The 23,617-nt window shown below is 36.2% G+C and overlaps 1 protein-coding gene across 1 annotated transcript in view; it reads left to right on the top strand.

The window, feature by feature from the left end:
• The first annotated feature begins 4,926 nt into the window (after positions 1-4,926).
• The window catches only part of TRHDE (thyrotropin releasing hormone degrading enzyme), a 245,548-nt gene continuing 226,857 nt past the window's right edge, over positions 4,927-23,617 (top strand). Inside the window, exons 1-2 of the mRNA XM_036758545.1 lie at positions 4,927-5,077; positions 8,061-8,174. Of these exons, the coding sequence (XP_036614440.1) occupies positions 4,958-5,077; positions 8,061-8,174 (234 nt within the window). The 5' untranslated portion in view covers positions 4,927-4,957. The remainder of the gene's footprint in view (positions 5,078-8,060; positions 8,175-23,617) is intronic.

Here is a 23,617-nt window from a genome sequence, read left to right as displayed (position 1 = left end):
GGATCAGTTCACAAATCCACCAATAATGAATTAATGTTCCAATTTTCCCACATCTTCTCCAGCATTTATCATTTTCCTGTTTTGTCATGTTAGCCAGTCTTATAGGTGTGATGTGGTGCCTCAGAGTTGTTTTGATTTGCATTTCTCTAATCAGTAGTGATTTAGAGCATTTTTATATGCCTATAGATAGCTTTAATTTCTTCCTCTGAAAACTGCCTGTTCATATCCTTTGACCATTTACCAATTGGGGGATGACTTCTATTCTTATAAATTTGACTCATTTCTCTATATATTTTAGAAATGAAGCCTTTACAAGAAAGAGATTTTGCAATGGAGGGGAAGAGGGGGGAGGTGAGAGGGAATGAGTCAACCTTACTTTTATCGGATTTGGCTTAAGGAGGGAATAACATATACACTCAGTTGGGTATGGAAATCTATTTTACCCTACAGGAAAGTAGGGGGGAAAGGGATAAGAGATGGGGGAATGATAAAAGGGATGGCAGATTGGGGGAGGGGATAATCAAAAACAAATACTTTTGAGGAGGGACAGGTCAAAGGAGAGAATAGAATAAATGGAGGGTGGGACAGGATGGAGAGAAATATAATTAGTCTTTCATAATGTGACTGTTATGGAAGTGTTTTGCATGACTACACATGTATAACCTATAGCAAATTGCTTGTCTTTTCAATGAGGGTGGGTGCAGAGGGAGGAAGGGAGAGAATGTGGAACTAAAAGTTTTAAAAACTGGAAAATAAGATATATAGGCAATGGGGTTATATAGGATATATAGGAAAGTAGAAGGGAATAGAAGGGATAAGAGAAGATGGAGGGGTGATAGAAGGGAGGGCAAATTGAGGGAAGGGATAATACAAATGCACGCCTTCTTGGAGTGGGGGGAGCAGAGAGATGGGGAGAAAATTTGGAACCCAAAATCTTGTGGAAGTGAATGTTGAAAACTAAAAATAAATTATTAATAAAAAAGAGGCTTACTTAAAGGTTAAGCCTCCTTCTTATGATAAAAAAAGAAATGAGGCCTTTATCAGAAACACTGGTTGTAAAAATTCTTTCCCAATTTTCTGCTTCCCTCATAATCTTGGTCGCATTGGCTTTGTGCAAAAACTTTTCAATTTCATGTAATCAAAATTATCCATTTTGTGTTTTATAATGTTCTCTATCTCTTGTTTGGTCATAAATTCCTTTGTTCTCCATAAATCTAACAGGTAAACTATTCCTTGCTCTCCTAATTTGCTTATATTATCAGCCTTTCTATCTAAATTGTGTACCCATTTGGACTTTATTTTAGCACACAGTCATTGGTCTATGCCTAGTTTCTGTCATACTATTTTCCAGTCTTCCCAGTATTTTTTTTGTCAAATAGTGAGTTCTTATCCCAGAAGCTGGGGTCTTTGGGTTTATCAAACAGTAGGTTACTATAGTCATTGACTAGTGTGTCTTGCATACCTAACGTATTCCAATGATCCACCACTCTATTTCTTAGCCAGTACCAAATAGTTTTGATGATACAATTTAAGATCTAGTATGACTAGGCCACCTTCCCTAGCATTTCTTTTTATTAATTCCCTTGATGTTCTAGACCACGATTTCCATTCTTTCTATGAGATTGAATCCCTCAGAGGCTGAGTTGCATTCTTACTGTATCAAATTAAATTAATGTAGCCAAATATTCACTGCATTGTATAGCAAGTAAGGAATGGCTCCTATAAAATGAATTTAGTACAATGAAATTCAACACACTTTTGTTGAGCCCCTACTTTGTATAACTTTGTATACTGGGGATACAAAAATGAAATAAAAAGCAACCATCTTTCTATCAAAAAAAAAAACCAACTTATATCTACTTGAGGGATGCAATATGTCCTCAATACAGCCCTTATCAAAACTTTGTTTCTAATTATAACTCTTATTGCTTATTACCACCAATAGGTATTTATTGAACACTTACTTTAGGTAGAACAGTGTTGTACTATATCCATAGAAGGCACAAAATATAAGACATTTTTCCCATTCTAGAGCAGCTCTGCGTCTCAATATTTTTTCCTCTGTCACCGGATTACTTAATTGTGTACCCAGGCCTCCTTCTGGATGTTGTGGACACTTTGATTCTATTAGCTTAATCACTTTGTCCACTTAGATCATGTTATTAACTGTTTCCTCTTGACCAAAGTCAATGACCCTTGTACTTGAAACCTGCCTTCCTCCGTCAGTCTTCTGTCACCTGACTGTTCCTCCATTACAACCCCCAAATCCTGTTTTTGTACTGTCTGTACTGTACTGTGTCTGTACTAAATCTGTGTCCAGTCCTTACTCATTCTGTATGTTACAAATGCTGAATGAGTGAGTGGACCTAGCCACTTGTTCCCTTGCCTATGTCTTTGTAATATTAAAAAAAATGCCAATTTCCTTCTGATGCCCATATTTATGCCTCTTTTTAAAGCACAGAGCTTCAATAACAATCTACTTTAAAAAAGCAACTTTTATCTGTCCTTCATTTTTGTTGTTGTTGAGTTTTTTCAGTCATGTTAAACTCTTTGTGGCCCCATTTTATGTTTTCTTGGCAAAGATACTGGAATGGTTTGTCATTTCCATCTCAGCTCATTTTACAGATGAGGAAACTGAAGCAAACAAGGTTAAGTGACTTGCCCAGGGACCTACAGATAGTAAGTGTGAACTCAGTGTAACAACAATTTGGCTAGCAGCTGCTGTAGGGTGTAAGAGCCAACAAGACCAGGAACAAGAGCTGCTACCACAGGTTCTTTGATCTGCTTTTCTAAGGAAAGCAACTTTAAAGGGTCAACAGTCTCACTTTGATCGAACATACATATAATCATTCACTTAGTTCAGGAGGAAAAGCCAGCACCCCTCAACTTCAGAGCAAATACAAACAGAAAAATATAACAGAGCAAATAACACGATTCAACAGACAGGCTTTGTCTGATCAAGACATCACATACATAGTTACCAAAAAGAGACACACCAACATCTGGGTTTTTTCAAAGCTGGGGAGCTCTTAACAACATCTGCCCAGAGTCTCGTCTAGTTGAATCGCAACTCCCAATGAGTGACAGTCCCAAACAAAATGCTAACCTCTGAGTTTATATACCCTTTTTAGTGCCGAAGGGCTTCACATCTAATCAGCAGAAGGTTGTGGGCCTGGGGCTTAGTACCTAGCAAGACTTAATCAAAGGCACTTGATTCCTTTAGCATTTTAAAAGAGAAAACAATAAAAAAGTCCCACTTCAATTAATATTACACTCAGGAAGATGAATCTCCCTGATTCCACACCAGGCACTCTATTCACTGTGCCACCTAGCAGTCCTTCTCTGTCCTTCATGGCCAAACTCAAATACCATGCTCTTCCTTAATTGGTTCCAAGGGAATATGATTTTTCTCCTCTCACAATCCTTGGCTTGTTTGGATTTCTTTTAATACAGTTATTTTACCTTGTTTTGTGGCTTATTTATTTATCTTCTCCCCTGTACTAGATTTCAAACTTCTGGAAGGCAGAGACCATGTCCTTTTCATTTGTGTTTTATTTTCAAGGTCTGACCCAGTGTCTTGCAGAGAATCACTAAATATTTGTTGAGGGCAGCTAGGTGGTGTATTGGATAGGGTGCTGGGCCTGAATTCAAGAAGACTCATTTTTCTGAGTTCAAATCTGGCCTCAGACACTTACACTGGGCGAGACAATTAACCCTGTTTACCTCAGGTCCTCATCTGTAAAATGAGTTGGAGAGGGAAATGGAAAACCACTCCTGTATTCAAATGCGGTCCTGAAAAGTTGGACATGACTCAACAACAACAACAACAACAACAAACAACCACAACAACCAAAACAACAAATATCTGTTGAGAGAATAAGTATTAAACATGACATATAATCTTTTGTAAAGAGATAGCAAAACAGGATACAATTTTTGAGTTGGAATAGATTTTAGTGATAATCTAGACCAACCCTTTTATGTGATAGGGAAGGATGTGAGAAGATACAATCTCAGGGGTGGGGAACATGCAGGCTCAAGGCCACATATGGCCCTCTAGGTCCTCACATACGGCCCTTTGACTGATTCCAAATGTCACAGAACAAATCCCCTTAATAAAAGTATTTGTTCTGTAAAACTTGGACTCAGTCAAAAAGGCTTCACCCAAGACCTAGAAGGCCACATGTAGCCCTGAGGCTGCAGGTTCCCCACCTCTGGGATACATAGAGAGGATAGAAGGGTACATAGAAAGGACATACATACATATATATATATATATATATACATATATATACACACACACACACATATATGTATATATACACACATACGTGTGTGTATACACATTTATGTATATATACATACATACACATATATACACGTGTGTGTGTACATATATATGTATGAAACGTTCAAGATTGCAATATATTTCCTTCCATAGACAGGACTAGAGGTCAGATATCTAGGAACAGAAATGTATCAGAAATACATCTTAAAATCTCTTTGTGGTATTACAGAAAAGCGAGCCCCCTTTTATGAAAGGAAGAAGAATGCTGTTGTCTCCCAAGTAAACCGAATCTATTTTCTTTGGTGGTTGCTATAGATTTGTCATTGTGGATCACAGCTTTGTAAGGAAGACTTGATTTGTTAACATTTATTAAGATGAATCTCTTAGGTACAAAACTAGTATTTCCAGGTCTTTATGGCCTTAGGCATGTAGCTATACTCAGATGAATGAAATCAACTGATGTTTAATGTTCAAAGTACCTACCCTCATATGGATGTGGCATGTGTTATCATAATTCCGTTCTGCTCAGAACAATCATTCTTTTTCATTATGACTTCTGGATATTTCTAGAAAACAGATATCTAATTCAGTAGCTTTTTCTACTAAACATTCTTTTCCCCCTTTCTATTTCTAGATCTTTTAGCTGTGCCTAAGCATCCATATGCTGCTATGGAGAACTGGGGACTAAGTGTTTTTGTGGAGCAAAGGATACTCCTGGATCCCAGTATTTCATCCATTTCCTATTTGCTGGATGTCACAATGGTCATTGTCCATGAGATATGCCACCAGGTATGAGGAAAAAAAAAGAGTGTTAGATGCAAGTACACTGTATAGAATGAATGAAAACTACCGATGACTTATAAGTATTTTGATTAGGCGCCAACCTAATATCTCATTAAATCAGTTGTTTTAATTACATGCAAGGCACTGTGTTGTTTTACTAGAAGACGTGCCCTTTTCTTGGCTGACTTTACAAACACAAAACAAACATACGGCAAATTGCTCTGATCAAATAGCATAAACGAGCTGCCTTTCTTGAGTTTTGTTTAGACAGTAAAGTGGTGCTCCTGCCCAGACACCTCCTTGGAGACCAGGTTCAATCTCTTCTCCCTACCAACCTGCTTCTCTTTCCTTTTGATTATACTGATTGCTGTATATATTTGGTAAGCACAGTGATAGGCCTGGAAAGTGATTTATTGCAAGCCTGCAAGATGCAGGCTGAGTTTTGGGTGCGTGTCAAAATTTGCTCTTGCTGAAATCAATTTGTTATTCCCTTTTTCCCAACATGTAGCCACTTAGGAAGTCTTTCACTTACTCAGACGTAGACTGTCTCTTCACAAATTATAGGGTTTTGTTTTGTTTTTTGGTGGTGGAGAGGGCATAGTTTATGTAGAGGTCAATGAAATAAAGTATGTTACTAATGTTCTAATATACATTAATAATCATCATGATAAATCTCTGATAAAATTTACTTCATATTTATTTATTTTTGATTCTCCTGGATAGATCTTATTACACGAATTCTTCATTGTTTAGTTGAAGCCAGTTGTATATGTGTACATATGAATATATACCTATCTCTGTATCTCTTCAGAGATAGAAAGCTGTATCTCTTCAGAGATAGAAAGCTATATCTCTATACAGATATTTCATATATATACATATATTATTATAACCATTTTGCACATGAAGTGATTTGCTCAAGGCTGCATAGCTAGTAACTATAAAGTCATGATTTGAACACAGATCTCCCAATTTCAAGCCCGATAATCTTTCCACAATACCACAAAGCAAAGGATTTGAATATCTACAATCACAGGAGATGTTGTACTTGCTGCATCATATAAACAAGCACATGGACAAACCTGACAAATCAAATTAAAGGACTCTTTGTACCACATGCTCTTCTTCTAAGAGGGTAGATCATTCTTACAGGATATCACTATATTGTACATACACATAATTATGTATATAACTCTATTTCTATCTCTATAGAAACAGAGATATATCTCTCTAGAGATACACTCATGTATGCATGTCTCTAGACATATAGAGACATAGATATATTCATATTTACATAGAGATACATATATGCATATGTATCTATAGGCATATGAAGATATAAAGATTTAGATATATACAAAACTTCTGTGATGTAATCAGCAAGGGGGAACCCCAGGGTGGGAACTAGCTCTATCAGACTAGATCATAAATTCTTTTGGGACTTACTTTCTAGACCCCAGGAAATTATCAGAGGCATGTAGGAGTTACCTGACTTGCCCAGGGTCACACAGCTAATAAACGTGAGAGACAGAACTTGAACATAGGTCTTCCTTATGCTAATTCCAACACACTATCTACAATACCATTTCATGCTTTATTAAAAAATTCTAAAAGAAGTTTGCTAATAAAGACAGTCTACCCTTGCCTTGAAAACAAGTAATCATAGATCTTAGCTTAGAACAAGTGAAATCTTAAGTGTATCACCTGTATAGCTTTCATCTTATGTGAGATTGAACCCTTTTGAAAGATGGATTTCAAAACAGATCATAGATCATGTCAGGACCTTAGACCACATCTGGACCAAATATAAATGAGTTAAACTTCTAAGGAATCATAAAGACTGATTTTAATGTGGGAAAGTGAGTCTCTAATTGCTAATTCCTGTCTGTTGAACTAGTAACAAATGGATATAAACAATGTTATGACATCCTCTAGCAATCATCTACCTTTTAAAGTAACCCTTTTAAGAAGATCATGTGGTTGAAAGAGTCATTTGATTCTGATTTGTCAGGCTCTGTCCGTGTTTCCTTTTTCTGTGATAGGATAAGCACATCATCGCCTGCAATTGCAGAAATACTCAAATCCTTTGCTTCATGGTATGGTGGAAGGATTATTGAATTTGGAGTCAAGAGATCTGAGTTCAAATAATGACTTTTTAGTTACTAGTTATATATCCTTGGGCAAATCACTTCATATGTTGATGATTATTTTCCTCTTCTGAGAAATGGTTATAATATACTACCTACTAAACAGATAAATCATAGAGAGTTGCTGGAGGCACATCAAGGATAAGTGACTTGCCCAGGGTTATGTGGCTTCAGAGGTTGAACATAACCTGGAGCTTTCTGATCCCAGACCCAGTACTTGATCCTCTATGCTATGCTACCTCTATTATTATAAAAATAGTGTTTTCTAAAACTTAAAGTGACCCATATATGAGTTATTATTATTAGACACTGGTGCAGTGGCATAGTGGCCCCTTCCAACTCTAAATCTTTGCTTCTATGAAGTGGAAAGGAAGAAACATTTAAATATTTACTATGTGCTGGACATTGTGTTAAGAACTTTACAAATATTATGTCATTAAGACTCTACAACACTAATTTTATAGCTAGAGGGTTCATCAGATTATCTAGCCCAAACCTCATTTTACAGATGAAAAACTAGGATCACTTCCAAGAAATTTAAGTGACTTGCCCACTGAAGGAGCATAGCAGAGCCAGAGATAAAAATCTATGTCACTTAACCTTCTATCAAGTGCTCTCTTCACTATAACATGCGGCCCTCCATACAAACTAGGTTGCTTCAGGAAATTAGAGTAACCAGCCATCTTTCTCTCCAGTGCTTGAAGGTTTCCATATTTCTTGGTAAATGGAGGGAGGGGAAGGCTACATTAATTTCAATTGACTGTTAAGCCAATCTAATTATTATATGTCTGTTTCTGGAACTTTCTTGTTATGACATTATTATGATTACATTTACCCCATAGTGGTTTGGTGACCTTGTGACTCCTGTCTGGTGGGAGGATGTATGGCTGAAAGAAGGCTTTGCTCACTATTTTGAATTTGTTGGGACTGACTACCTCTACCCAGGCTGGAATATGGTAAGCTTATTTTTTTTTAATGCTACAAGGAAGTGCCGGTAAAAGGTTATTTTCTGTTGCCTTATGCTTATGTTGTAGCCAGAGATGGCTAAAAATGCCCAGTGATGCATGCAAGGATCAGATGTCCAATAAAGCAAAATCAGAAGTTGTAAAATCATTTGACAGTGTTCCAAAATGGTTGTCTTTCATTTGCTTCAGAAGAAATGAGGTCAAATCTGTTATACCATAATCCTGTTACAGATCTCATTTCTCTTAGTCAGGAAGTTTTCATATTTTGTTGCTAAAGAAAACTATTCTTCAAATTTAGTTCAATATAATATATAGGGGTTAACTGATTTTTTTTAAAAAGAAGTGTGATGTTTTATTTAAAATGAGATCAGGCAGGAATATAATTGAAAAATTGGCAGAAGTATTTTTATCATTTTTTGTTACAGACACCTGCAATATACTTGAAAATAATTTGTGAATAAGGGGATAACATTACCAAATGGTGTCTATTAATACCTCACTCTAGTTAATTTTACTCTAACTCCTTTATCAGTGTGCCAAGGAACTGAGCTGGGAATGATATTTCTTAAGCAGTGCTATCTCAGTGAGTTATGTCAGGGATGACATTTTGGAGGTGTTTTGAGCAACTCTGAATTTTCTCACTGTTCATCATATTCTGCCACACAGTTACCCCAGATTATTAAATGTAGGTGACTGAGTTTGCATTAAGCCTATCTAAGATAGAAGTTGTTTGGGAACCAAGCTATGAATTTATATTAAGGAGAACTATACTGTAGGCTTATAGGGTAACTAAATTTTCTTAGTCCTCCGAATATGGTACCAGCTGGATCTCCCCTCTGAATTAAGTATAAAATGAATGAAATCATGATTTTAACTATTTTTTTGCTATCCAACTCATTGATGATATGATGTCACATGACATTATTATGTAAGTACATGATTGGGTGAGGATGTGATGCCATGGTATAGGGGGCATCTGGGCAACATGCTTTCCTATTGAGGGAGAAATACTTTTTTTGTTCTGGATAAACTAATCCTTGTTGTGCATTATGGGTATAAAAACATTTCTCAATAGCCTAAATATAATTTATACATATATATATATATATATATATATATATATATATACATACATGTATTTGATGTCAGTGCATGTAAAGTTTATCTGCCTATTTATATAGAAATGTAGCTCAGTGGGTAGTAAGAGTGAGTTGAAGAAACTGCTGAAAAAAGTTGGATCTTTTATCTTGCATGGATTGCTTTATGATGATGTTGAAATTAATTAAATGATACAGGTACTTTGAAGAAAAAAGCTAATTAAATGCTAAGCTGTGTTGCTTATTTTGAGTTTTATGAAACAAGTTTGAAATGACAAATTAATGTTTAAATCAACTAAAAATATTTTTGAAAAGTAGCCTGTTACTGGTTTTTAGGTAAGCCTTTTTATTTTTTAGCCACTTCACTTAATTTTTTATCGTGCATGGATCACTTCCCAATTTTTGATTTCATTATGAAATAAGCTACTTTATTAGGAAGGACATGGTCTTTGACTTCTTGGGTTCTTATAGCTGGCTATCTATTCATCATTATGAAAAATATATTTTGAATTAAAAATTAATCCTGAGAATTATATATTCAGTGGTGTCTTAGCTTTTGGTGATTTTAGTCTAATGATATGTTATAACTCTCAATGTCCTCATGGTAGATTTTAACTGAATCACTCATTCTTCTTATATCTATTCATTGAACCTCCAAATTCAAATCTTATGGAGGGACACATCTGGAAGAGTTAATTGGAAATGGACATACCATGTAATTGACACGACTGAAAGCTTTGTATTTCATAGGAGGCAGGATGCATTAAAGAAATGAAAAACCTCAGGGTCACCAAGGTGTAAGGCGTTAAGTCTCAGAAACTGAACTTGTATTTATAGAAGAATTGCAAAATCCCGGTGCTACAAAAATTCATAATATATATTTAAGTAAAAGTAACGACTGAAAAGATCTAATCCATCATCATAAATTATAAAACTAGTAGAAAGAGGAAACCGTGTCAAAGCATGCAGAATTGGAAGCATTTTTATTCTTATGTCTTATAACATTTCTCACACCCATCTGCTTCCCTCTCATCACATGGCTTCCACCCTAGATCTAGCCCTCATTACCCTTTGCCTGGACTATTGGAATACTCTCCTAATTTATCTTTCTGCTTCTAGTGTTTCCCGCCTCAATCTACCTTCCATATTGTTGCTGAAATGATTTACCAAACTACAGGTCTGAGCACGGCACTCTCCTCAGTAAACATTTATGGCTCCCTATTACCTGTAAGACTAATTTTAACTTCACTTTTGGACATCTAAAGCAGTTCACAACTTGACTCCCTCCAATTTTTCCAATACTTTAACACTTTACTCCCTTTATATACATTGTGGTCAAGCCAAACTGACTTTCATATTGTACTTTATACGTGGTATTTAATTTACCATCTTCTCCATATCTGGAGACACTTTCTCCTTTCCTCTACTTCTTAGAATTACTTTCTTCAAAGTTTAGCTCAAGCACCACCTTCTACAATGAAATCTTTCCTGATCCCTCTAGCTTCTGTTGCCCTCTCCAAAATTATTCCAGTTTTGTATGTGTGTATATATATATATATATATATATATGCAAATGCTATATCTCTTGGCTAGAATATAAGTTCCTTGGGGGAAGGACTATTTCAATTTTTCTGTGTTACCTGGGATGTAGCACAGTAGCTAGAACATAGCAGCCTTTTAATGTTTTTTGGTTGTTAATGATGGTGTTATTTTTAATAATGTCCAGAGTTGCCTGGTTTTCCTAACCTCTGATTTTGCTTTTTGGTGACATAAAACAATCAGAAAGTACCCTAAGAAAGTTGCTTCCTATGTATCTCATTTTTTTTTGCTTTCTCCATGGAAAATAAATTACTGGAACATGTCAGCCAACTTGAAACAAACAGGGCATGGAGTGATGCTTAGGATACACAAGCAGAATTTTTCATAATGTATCAGCAAAACAGCATGAGGAATAGTTTGGAAGGAAGAATGAGAGTGACTTCTGTGTCAGGAGTAATCCATACCCATGTAATGTGGACAGGAAGTTCCTCCAGATAGAATTGTTTAGCCCTCACTACAGCAGAGCCCCAAATAGCATTATCAGAACATAGACTAGTGACTGGAATGTGCGGTTCAGAGAGGTGACCTCTTCTACTTCTGATTTTAAAAATTGTGACTTCATGGTTCTCCAATATCCTAGTTTATAGAACTTGAATATAATTTCAATGTTCTGGACACTCTGCCTATTTAATTCTGCCTTAGAGTTGTGGTGGTTGTTGCTGTTTGTTCAGTTGTGTTTCAGTCGTGTCCAATTCTTCATGACCCCATTTGGGGTTTCTTGGCAGAGATACTGGAGTGGTTTGCCATTTCCTTCTCCAGCTCATTTTATAGATGAGCCAAATAGGGCCAGATTTGAACTCAGGAAGATGAGTCTTCCTGACTCCAGGTCCAGCAGGAGCCCCTAAATTGCAAAGTATTGATGAAGTTCTTGTCCTATTCAATGCTAACACCTTCTCCTACTTTGGCTCCATAACCAATAAAACACTATATTCCCAAGGTGTCAACAGTTTTTGATACAGAAATGTTAACTTTTGTCATTAGATGTAGAATCAGAATCTTAAACCTGGAAGGGTTTAGGCCAATCTGCTCATTCTCTAGATGACAAAATTGAGGTCTCAACTCGTAATTTACATTTACATAGAATCATAGGAAAGGACCTTTATAGGTCATCTAGTTCACAGTGGAAACTGAGGTCCTGAAGAGGGAGTGGCTTGGTCAAAATTTTACTAGTATTGAGTGGAATAATAGTTGACATTTATATAATGCTTAGTTTTATATACATTACCTCATTTGATATTCAAGCGAGAAAGTAAAAACATAGTACTTTGGATCTGGAAGGAATCTCAGAGATGACAGTGTAAGGCTCACAAATCCCTTTCTTCATAACAACTATGTGAGCTGGGCAGTAAAGGTATTATTATCTCTATTTTGCCAATAAGGAAATTTAGGCTTACAGAGGGTGAGTGATTACCCAAGGTTATACAGCTGGTTAATAGTAAATAAACCTAGACCCGAGATCACCTGGATTCTCTTGTTCCATTATCAGCTTGCTGACCTTGCAGCAATATAGTTTCTTGAGTTTATAGATCCCTTACCTTTTTTTACCTTTTTCTTTTCAATTCTGCTTTGCTGTAGACAAGAGTATAGAGGCCTCATTGTATGGGGGGGGGAAGCATTAGACATAAAATGTAGAGATTGGGTTTACTTCCCTGGTCAGTCCCTGACTTGCTGTATTACTGTAGATAAGTCATGTAATGTGTCTGACTCAGTTTTTCCACCTGTGCATTGTAGGGGAAAGAAGGGAGTGCGGTCTGATAATTAGGCACTTGGCCTCAGAGTTAAGAAGACTCATGTTAATGTCCTCTCTCTGACCCACATTAGCTGTGTAACCATGGGTAATTTATTCAGTCTCTCAGTGACCGAGGCAATTGTTTTAGATCTTAAGTTACCAAACTGCATTAATGGAGAGAGTTTCCATACCGGAAATTTTTAACAGTGATGAAATCACAGATCTGGACTGAAGAAAAGAAAAAGAAAAAACCAGCCCCTCTTCTGCCCAAAGCACACACAAGAAACCTCACTAACAAGGGAAATTACTCTGTTTTTCTACTAATTTATTGGGGTTCTGATGGAGAGGAAAGGAAGAGAATAAGCATGTATATAGCTATGTGTAATAATTATAGCAATAATAGTAATAGCTAACATTTTATAGTACCTACAACATGCTAGGCACGTTGCTAAACATAATAAGGATAACAATTTTGTTGTTGTTTAAGTCATTTTCACTTGTGTCCAACTCTTCTTGACCCTTCTTGTGATTTTGTTGGTAAAGATATTGGAATGGTTTGCTATCTCCTTCTCCAGCTTATTTTACAGATGAGGAAACTGAGGCAAACAGAGTTAAGCGGCGTGCCCAGGGTCTCACAGCCAGTAAGTGTCTGAGGCCAGATTTGAACTCTTCCTGATTCTAGGCCCGGATCTCTACGCACTGAGTCATTTCGCTGCCCCAATAATACCAACGATAGGTAACATTCATAAAGCAGTGTGCTTAGCGCTTTACAAGTATTATCTCATTTCATCTTACAGCAATCCTGGGAGGAAAGTGCTATTACTATCCCCACTTTACAGACGAGGAAACTGAATCAGGAAGACATTAAGGGTCACACAGCTAAGTGTCTGAGGCCAGATTTGAACTCAGGTCTTCTGTAGTAGGCCTGCTCCTTGATAGCCACCTAGATGTGTTCAGTTTAGATACTGTATGTGAAAGCTCTTTGAAGAGGAAAAAAATGTATTCTTCAAATATGAAGTATAATAATGAAGCTAGAAAGCAATTTCTCCCAAAGATCTGTGTGTGCCTTGAACATGTCCAAATCAGGCATGACATAGTCTTCTAGCTTCTCTCTCTACCAGTTGTGTACAGATATCACCAAATCAGTTCGGTGGCCTTCGAATCTAGATTTGATCACATGAAATCGATTTCTATCTATACCGACGAGATGAACTTCATTGCAGGAGAGGCAACCTTATACAACAATCAAAGAAAAGAATGTATTTCACTCATCACATACAAGTGTCACCTGCTTTCACGGTTCCACACGTTCAGGGCTAAGAGTACATTTCATGGGGTGAATGGCTTTTTTGTTTGCCTTTATTTTATCAGAGTTGGCTTTGGTGACAACTTTATTGGAGAGGTCAAGATACCGTCGGTTACCGATGGCAGTCGCACAGTTACATTAAATCCTTTGTTTTTCTCTCAGAAAAAGACAGCACTTATTTATGATGTTTTAACAGCCTTGGTCACATTCAATAAAATGCACCTCTATCGTCCCCTTATAAGAAAATGATATGTTGTAAATTTCTATTATCGAGTAATTTGATTTGGCAAAAGTATGGGTCAGGTCATATCCTTCTGAATCCATTGTGCTTTATAGTGGTACAGTGGATGGAGTGCTGGAGTTGGGAGTCAGGAAGGCAGAGTTCAACACTAGCCGTGGGACCATGGGCAACTCATTCTTTGAGCCTCAGTTTCATTTCTGTAAAGTGGGGGATTGTAATCCCAGTGGTACCTGCCTCACAGGATTGCCGTGTGGCTTAAATGAGATAATGTACGTGAAGTACTTTGGAAACTTTAAAGTAATCTATAAATGTCAGCTATTGTTATTATTATCTTGCCATAACAGGCAAAGTCTCTAATGTGGGTATTACCCTTGCCACTGAGTAGCAGCAAGATAATGGAGTTCTACAGTAAATACGCTCAGTAAACATGGGGACTGTCTTACATTAAGTGAACTCGAAAGCTACTGAGCTTCAACAGCAAACAGTGCAAGCAATTTTGGCATGCCGTGCAGGGAGCATTGAAGAATTTCTGCACACTAGCAGCTTCCTTTGAAATCCTTTGTGAGAACATATACCTGGGCATAAAGATAACTATTAATGGGGAATCATTAAACTAAACTTCATTATGCTAAATACTTGGACCATCTCAAAATGCATTGCCTCAAACCTTGACAAATGTTCTCAATTGCCTATCTCGCTGGCAAGACTAAAATAGTAAAAATGAGTTGTGCTATTAGACTCCGTATATTTTTAATGTGCTCTAACTGAAATGAACTCTTAAAATGTAACAAGCATCTCAATAAAATGATCAGAGACTTTTAAACTTCTTAAAAATTTTTATTTTAAAAGTTGAGAAAGACACTGAAAATTTTTAAAGGATCTCTGCATATGGTATTTTCTTAGTTGAGGTGGTTATTTTGCCAATGTTCATGGAAATAGATCTTATTTAATTCTTCTAAATTAAGACAAAAGCAGTGCTGGTTCTTAAAGAGATTGAGTTCTAGCAAGGAAGAGGGAGAAGAGTAAGGAAGATGTGTGTTTGCCAACTTCTAATTCGTTTATTTGGCTACACATGATAAAGGTCAACTAGGATTTTGAGTTCTGTAAAGGTTTGCCTATGCCAGCATTTCAAGGAATCACAGAATCTTGGGATCTGAATTATAAAGTTCCATAGAAGCCTTCTAATCCAAACCCTACTGGATCAGAAAGTCCCTTCTAAAACTCAACTTTTGCTTGAAAATTTTCAGTGAAGGGAAACTCATTATTTCCTGTGGGAATCAAATAAGATGATCTACATGAAGTGCTAAGTATAGTGTCTGGCAAATAGTAGGTGCTTCATAAATGTTTCTTCCTTTCCCATCTCCCAAAGCGCTTCACTTATTCGTGGTTCTAATAGGAAAGTTTTCCTTACCTCAAGCCCAAATCTGCCTCTGTGTATCTTCTACCCCAAAATGGAGAATGTCTTGAAAGAATGTAGATTCTTTGATATCATGGCTCATGATTCAGGAATGCTGTAATATATTTGATTAATGTGGTATAAGAAGCAGATCCAGTAACAAATTTGACTGCTGGGTAAGCATTTAAATCTCATCTGTTTTTCAATATTTTACTCTAATTTTGGGGAAAATATTCAGTGCAGAGCTCCACAGCTCATAAATATTATGAAATATGAAAGGAATATGTATGCCCACATAGAAAAGTTGTTTCTAAATGGATGTGTTAGTTTATTATGGCTAACGTCCATGAACTAGGTAGTGGACACAGATATTCGTTAATTTGTGGGTGGTGCCTCTGTTCTCTATCAGAAGGCCTATTTCATTGAATCGATGGGACAGTGTTGTTAGGATATGCTAATACCTTAAAGAAATAGTCATTGACCCTAGTAATGTCAGTATGCACTTCTTTCTTTTCTCTTTCCCCAAACTGACTGTTGTATGGATTTTTCTAAACTTTCTTTTTGATATGCTAGCATTCTCTGGAGGACACCAACCACTTGATCATAGGTAAAGAACAGAATGTCACTAGAGGCACACTGTCCTCATTAACTGATCATTGATCAATGTTAGTTCCTTTAAATACTTCAGTATAACAAAATACGTAATGGATAACTAGGTAGCCTAGTGGATAGAGCACCAGGCCTGAAGTCAGAAAGACCTGAGTTTAAATTTGGCCTCAGACATTAGTAGTATGACTTTGGGCACCTCACTTAGTGCTGTTTGTGTATTTCCCCAACTGTAAAAGGAGCTGGAAAAGGAAATGGCAAGCCACTCCAGTACTTTTGCCAAAAAAACCCAACCAAAATAAATGGGATCATGAAGAGTGAGACACAACTGTAATGATTCCATAACAACAACAACAACAACAACAAATGAATGTGTAAGAACATACTTTCCACAGTGAAGGATAAAAAGCAAATTTGTATCATGATGCAATTCTTAAGATTGCCTATTTGTTTAAGGACTTTACATCAATAGTATTAGCAAATGCAAAAGGAAAAACTACAAGACATAAACTTTTATATAAAAGTATCTTTTAAGTAAATTAGCATAGGAAAGGGAAATAAAAACCAATTTTTTCTTACTGTTGGGAATGACTCATTCTAACTGAAAGTAGTTATTAAATTCCAATTATCATGGAGACTTATTAAATGTTTGTTGAAGTCAGCTAGCATTTATTAAGTGCCTGCTCAATGCTAGGGATAAAAAGCAAAGCAAAGCAAAACAAAACAAAACAAAAAAGTAGTCCCTTCCCTCAAGGAGTTCCCAGTCTAATGGGAAAGACAACATGCAAACAACTATGTACAACCAGGATTTATACAGAATAAATAAGAGATCATCTGAGAGGGAAGAAACTAGGATAAGAGTGGGACGGGAGAGGCTTCTTGCATAAGGTGAAACTTTAGCTCAGACTTGAAGGAAGCCATGGAAGCCAGGAGGTGGAGATCAGGTGACATGAACTAAAGAGTGGTATAGGACCCTAGAATTCGAAAAATCTCAAAAGTTTAATATTTCTTAATTAATTCCTTGATTTCAGTGTTATTTTAAGTGCATTTCTGTTGTGTTATTTGGCATTTGGGGAATATTTTGCCTTGGAAGTGTCTTTTATTTAATACAGAATGAAATGGGTTAATTTGTTCTGCAGTTTTGGAAAATGTGAGACAGGTTGCCCTTGCATTGATGTTAAGCTCAAGGTTCAGTGAGAATTTTCTTCTCTTGCAAAATGTCTAATACTGCCAATTTATCGGTTTATTTTGAGATTCTTAAGGATATGCAGAGGGAAAGGCCTTGACACCATCCGAACCCATACACAGTCCTCTGCAGAAACATTTTATTCCCAATGGGATGTCCATTTATCTTTTGTCTCTAAGTTTTTAAGTGTACTAAAAACTTAACCCCTTAGAAGAATCTTCCACAAGATGATCCTGCTTGCCATTTTTTCTGTTCTTGTAAAAATCTGTGACTTTTTCAATTTAGCTATTCAGTTGCTAATGTATTAACAGCAAATTAAGTTTAAAAATATTTTAAATATCAATGCAATGAAGCCACATATATTGTAATTAGACGGCAATACTTATATATGCATTTGCCTGGTAGTAGCTAATGATACAAAGATTGAGAGTGGCAATCCCTATCATGATATATTGTCCATAATACCAGGCTTGGATGATATATCTACTACCTCCTACAGCATATATTGGCAAATATCTAGTAATAATCACTACAAAGACCTTTTGATGTGCATAATAACAAGCCAGGAAACTGAGAATAGAGTAGCCAACCAAAGAAATCATAACAAATCTTGTCATTGTTAATGTATGTTAGAGAAGCAGTGTAATATAGTACATAGAGATCTGGCTTTAGATCCCAGGGGACCCTGCATTCAAGACCTGTTTCTGACATACCCTGGCTACATCACCTTGGGCAAGTCTCTTAACCTCTTAGTGTCATTTCTCTATGACTATAAATTGCAGGAAAGGTAAAGAATTGAATGAAAGAATTTTCTTCCTCTCATAGTTCCCTGTGTCAGTGAAATCACACTCTAGCGTCCATCCCTAACAGAAGTTGATGAGACGTCTATTTGACTCATTTGACCATGGATCCAACCTCCATTTATGAAGAAGGTGTTGTCATTACAGTCCTTATGTCTGGGTAATATTACTTTCTCTCATCCCAAGGGACTTGTAAGATGGTATTAAAATGTTATTTAATCAGAGATTATCTGTTAAGGAGGCCATGATATTCAAGTGGTAAAGTTAAAAAAATGAAAGAATGACTTTGGAACTTTGTAACAACAATGCCGCTAGCAGCTGCCATGGAGGTGTAACACCAACAACCCCAGAAATACAGGAAGGCTGTTAGCACAGGTTCTTTGATTTGTTTTTCTAAGGAAAGCAACTATAAGGGGTTTACAATATCACTTTAATTAGACATACATATATCATTCAGGGGAAAAAGTCAGCACCCTGAACTTCAGATCAAATACAAACAGAAGTTACAAATGGAGAAAATATAAACAGAGAAGATAGCATAAATCAACAGACAGGCTTCTAGCTATCTGACCAAAGCTATATATACATAGTTACCAGAGAGAGAGGCACCAACATCTGTGTTTTCAAAGTGAGGAGGCTCCTTAATGGCTACCCAGAGTCTCCACACCAATGCTCTTCCAATGAGTGAGCCCCAAACAAAATGCTAACCTTGGAGTATATATACACTTCTAAAGGGTCAGAGGGCTTCACACTTCTTGAGGGCTTCACACCTCTTGTGACCTAATTAGCAAAAGGGTGTGGGCCTTCCTGCAAATAAAGGCACTTGATTGCCTTGGTGCTGAGAAACACTCTAAAAGAAAAAAAAAAGCAGTAAAAAGTCCCACTTTGCTTGCCCTTACAACCTTGGACCTAAAATATTAAGGAAGCTGAACCCATTGAAGAGCTTTGCTCAATTGAACTTTAGCAGTTGTTTTTCCATAAAAAGAATAATCAACCGCATTTATTAAACACCATGCTCCAGTCAGGCCATGGGAGTTGATTAATACAATTGGAGTTCTTGGTGATGCATTAATTTTGCCCTTCAGTAATATTCACTAGTAAGATTACAAGAATACCATGCTGGCTCAGACTCAAAGCTAATTCAACCCAGTATTTAATTTCTTGAAGTGTCACCCAAGTGAATATTTTCTGGAAGAAAAGAACATAGTAGCAATCAGCCTCAAAATGGTTAACAATATATCTTAAAAACTCCAAATTTCCCTTTTAGTAATTTATTATGGGTCATATACCAAATGCTTTGTAACTCGCAATTGAAGAGATTTGAATTGCCTGGGGCCCTGAGAGGTTAGGTGCCCAGCATCATAGGATGCGTCAGAGCCAGGATTTGAACCCATGTGTCCCAGATCCCAACTTTCTATTCACTAGGTCACACAGACTCTTAATAATTAAATAATAAAATGAGCTTCAGACCACTTTGTACCTAATAATGAATAATAATAGCTAGCATTTATTTAAGGTTCTTTTAATGTTGGCAAAGCACTTTGCATACACTATCTCCTTTGAGCCTTGGAAATGATAAAGCAAAATGATAAACAACCCTGGAAAGTAAGTATTATTATCATAACCATTTTACAAATGAAGAAACTGAGGTCAAGAGGTTAAGTGATTTGCTCAAGGTCACACTGCTAGTAAAGTGTTTGAGGCTGGAGTTGAATTCAGGTCATACTAACTGGAAACCCCACACTCTATCTACTGTACCATGTGTGTCTGTCCATGCACATGTGTATACATATAAGTGACACATATAAATATACACAATATATACATGCATACACATATATGCATATACATATTTAAACATATAGATGTATGTGCATACATGCACATTTTTGCTTATTTATATCTATAAATAGATATAGATTGATTTTTCAAAACTCTATGAATTCACCAAAGGCTTTTGATGACAAATTATCTGCTTGCTTTCTTACACATATAATTATTTATCTTCTTTAGTATAAGAATGGCTCAATTATTTTGTTCCTTGCTTTGAGTTTTGACACTATCATTATTGACAATGCTATTGTTCATGTTTAATTTGAAAGTTATATTCTTTTTCTTTAAACGTGTATTCTAAAAAAAATGGTTGTTTCATTCCTAAGTGTAATTATTTTATATTTAGGTATCAAAAATGTTTCCACAGCATATTCAATTCCCTAAGGAAAATTAATGGGCAAAAAGAATTCACTTAAGAGAAATTTATTTTATGTAGCGCTTTGACAGGATAAACTGAGCCTGTTCATAAATGATCCTTGAATATCTTCGTACATTACTCATTGACTAAAACTTCAAGTCCCAATTCTGTTTTGGTTTGTCATTTTGTATAGTAGAGGGTATATATATATATACACATACATGCATTCATATACATACATAGGCATATATATGTATGATGTATATGTATATGTGTATACATATATATATGTGAAATCATTGTATAGTGGTTTTATAACTGTTGGTTTTATATTTTTAATATATTTTGTATTTTTATGTTATCTGATGATCTGAGAGACTTTAGAGCTAGAAGGAACTTTAGACTTCATCTTGTTGAAAACTTCCTCATTTTATATGGTAAGAGAAAACTGAGGTCCAGAAAGTGGCTTGTCCAAGAACTATTCGTAATAAATGACAGAGAAAGATTTAAATTCCAGCCCTCCAATTCAAATTCCTTCTCTGTTGCACTATACTGCATCTCAAATAGGGAAGAACTATATTTTTTTAAAAAATCTAACAACTTGCTAGTCTTTCCTTGTGGAATGTCATTCAGGTGGTATTGCACCTCTAAAATGAAACGACCCCAGTTTCTTTGTTAGGGGGTTTGATTTGTTGCTTAGAGAATGAGCAATATTTTGGTCAGCTAAATTTTATCTAATAAATTGACCTCTGATCTAATTAATTTTTGTTATATAGTATAAATTATTCTATTTATTTATGCTTTGTCTTTCCCACTAGAACATGACTTCCTTGAGGGTAAGGACTAGTGTTTTTTTTTAAATTTTCTTAGCATAGTGCCTGGCACACACTAAATAAATGCTTGTTGCATGATTGATTTAAGAAACTCCTTCCACCAATGTAGATCAGACTATTTTCTGAAACATATAGTCTTAGGGAGTTACCTGGAAGGTTTGGGTTACCCAGAGACACAATGTTAATATGTGTCAAAGACAGGATTTGAACCCAAATCTTCCTGATTCCAAGGCTAGCCTTCCATATACTGTTCCCTGCTGATGCTCTTAAGATGAGAATAATGATAATAATTAACATGTGCCAGGTGTTCTGCTAAGACCTTTTTTCCCAAATATCTAATCTTCACAACAACCCTGGGAGGTAGGTGCTATTATTATTCCCATGTTACAGATGGGAAACTGAGGCAAAGGTTAAGTGGCTTGCCCAATGACACACAGCTAGTGAGTGTCTGAGGCTAGAATGGATCTCAGGTGTTCCTGGCTCCAGATCCATTGTTCTCTCTGCTGAGTCACCTGGCTGTTTCTTGCCCATTAAAATAAACAAACATAAGGAAGACTTGATTTTTCTTCTTTCAGTCAATTTTTTTTTTGTAAAAATTGAAGAGGGTCAGATTATTTGCTGAGGGTAAGTCAGTAGCACAGCCAGCTATAAAACAAAGGACTCGGTTTTTTTTTTACTTTCTTTCCTCGGCTTCCAGATTATGAGCTAACATATGTAGACAAATTAATGTGAGTTTCAAGTTTCAGCCCCATTTTGCCTTAAATGACTTCTGAAACCCCTTCTAAAGTTTACATTCTGTGGTTCTATGAAGTGTTTCTTAATCAGCATTATTTATTTCTGAAATATATCTTGGTGCTCTCCATGACAGAGTAAAGTATGAAATCTCTGTGCAACTACGAGAAGAATTTGACTTTCGTAAGGACATTTGATTTGATTAAATGTCTTATCAATACATGATAGAGAATTGAAGATGAAAAGGGCTGAGTGGAGTAATGGTGGCTCAAATGAAGTATAGGAATCTTACCATTTTGAGGACCTTACAGGCTAATGGACACATGGGAGGAAGGATTGGTTGCCTTGTGGAGATTTAAGACTACTATGGACAGATGCTTAATGAGAAATGTGCTTAGGATGAAGATATAAAGAGGTGCAGGGCATCTTTCATAAGAAAGTCTGAGGAACTTTAAATGAGAGAAGTGAAGACCTATAATCAGGTTAAAGAGCAAGCATAGGGGAAAATGCCATGTCTAGATTTAGAGAATCTGTTTGAAAGCTAACTATGCCATCTATACCTAAGCAAATTTGGATGAGTCCCTGTGGATCTTAGTTTCCTTATCAGTATAATGATTGGGTTGGACCAGATGACCTCTATGACCATAAGATCCTAAGAGTTCCAAGGACTAAATCTGTGATCCTATTGTCTAATGATTAAGAAATAACCAAAGGTTATTGAAGATCATTATAGCTTAATTTGTGTCTACATTAAGAATAATTTCAGGGAATTGGAAAGGAAGTTGAGATTTCAAAAATAGTATAAACAGATTGACTGGTAGTTGGAAGAAAGTAGGAGGAAATACGTCTAAGAATGCTTTGGGAGGAAATAAAACTAAACGACATGTGATAAGACAACATGATATATGGTGGTGGTTCCTAGTGTTACTGGGACTGCCAGATCAAGAACAAGTTAAGTAATTAGCCAACCTGTTCTTGGTCATTATTAACTGTGGCTGATGATATTTGAAGCATTTTTATGTTTCTTCCATAAGACCAGGGATTGCAACAGCTGATGAAAAGTATAACAACTAATCGGTGATACCGCTTTGCCAGATCAATGTTGTTATGCCTTTAGGATTATATCCTTCAATAAGGAAGCAAAGATGCAGGTGAACATAGGTAGCACAATAAACTAAGCGATTATATCTCAGTATTTTTACCTGGATATGTCACTCCTTAGATAATATGAGACATGCCATAATTCACTTGGATACTATCAGTGAGATGAGAGAACAGGAAGGTGGTGAATGGTGCTGTTTCAATCAATGATGTCATGTAACCCAGTTTTTTCCACTGTTTGTCCAATGTTTAAAGTATACCAGCTCATGAGAATGTGTGTTGAGGGTTATTTTGAGTAATCAGTGAGCTGATTGAAAATCACCCAAGATGTTCCTATAGAAACCAAATTTAGCTGTTCTAAAACAAATAGACTGGTTATGGCGTGCTTATGGAATTTTGGCTTAGCAGTAGATAACATATGTTGTTGATACTCAAGAGGAATCATGATATGCAATACGTAGTATGAATGTTCCTATTGTATGGGTTATATAGAACCCCAGAATGGTAAATGTGCTTACTGTCAGACTCTGACCTAAATTTCAATTTGGGTTTTACAGTTGACTGTTTAATGTATTATTCGATACAAACAAAACAAAACAGCGAAACCAACTGTATTT

This window comes from Trichosurus vulpecula, chromosome 5 (assembly GCF_011100635.1).
Source record: "Trichosurus vulpecula isolate mTriVul1 chromosome 5, mTriVul1.pri, whole genome shotgun sequence".
Taxonomy (NCBI): domain Eukaryota; kingdom Metazoa; phylum Chordata; class Mammalia; order Diprotodontia; family Phalangeridae; genus Trichosurus; species Trichosurus vulpecula.
Note: the sequence above shows the minus strand (reverse complement) of the source record. Positions and strands in the feature narration are given on the sequence as shown.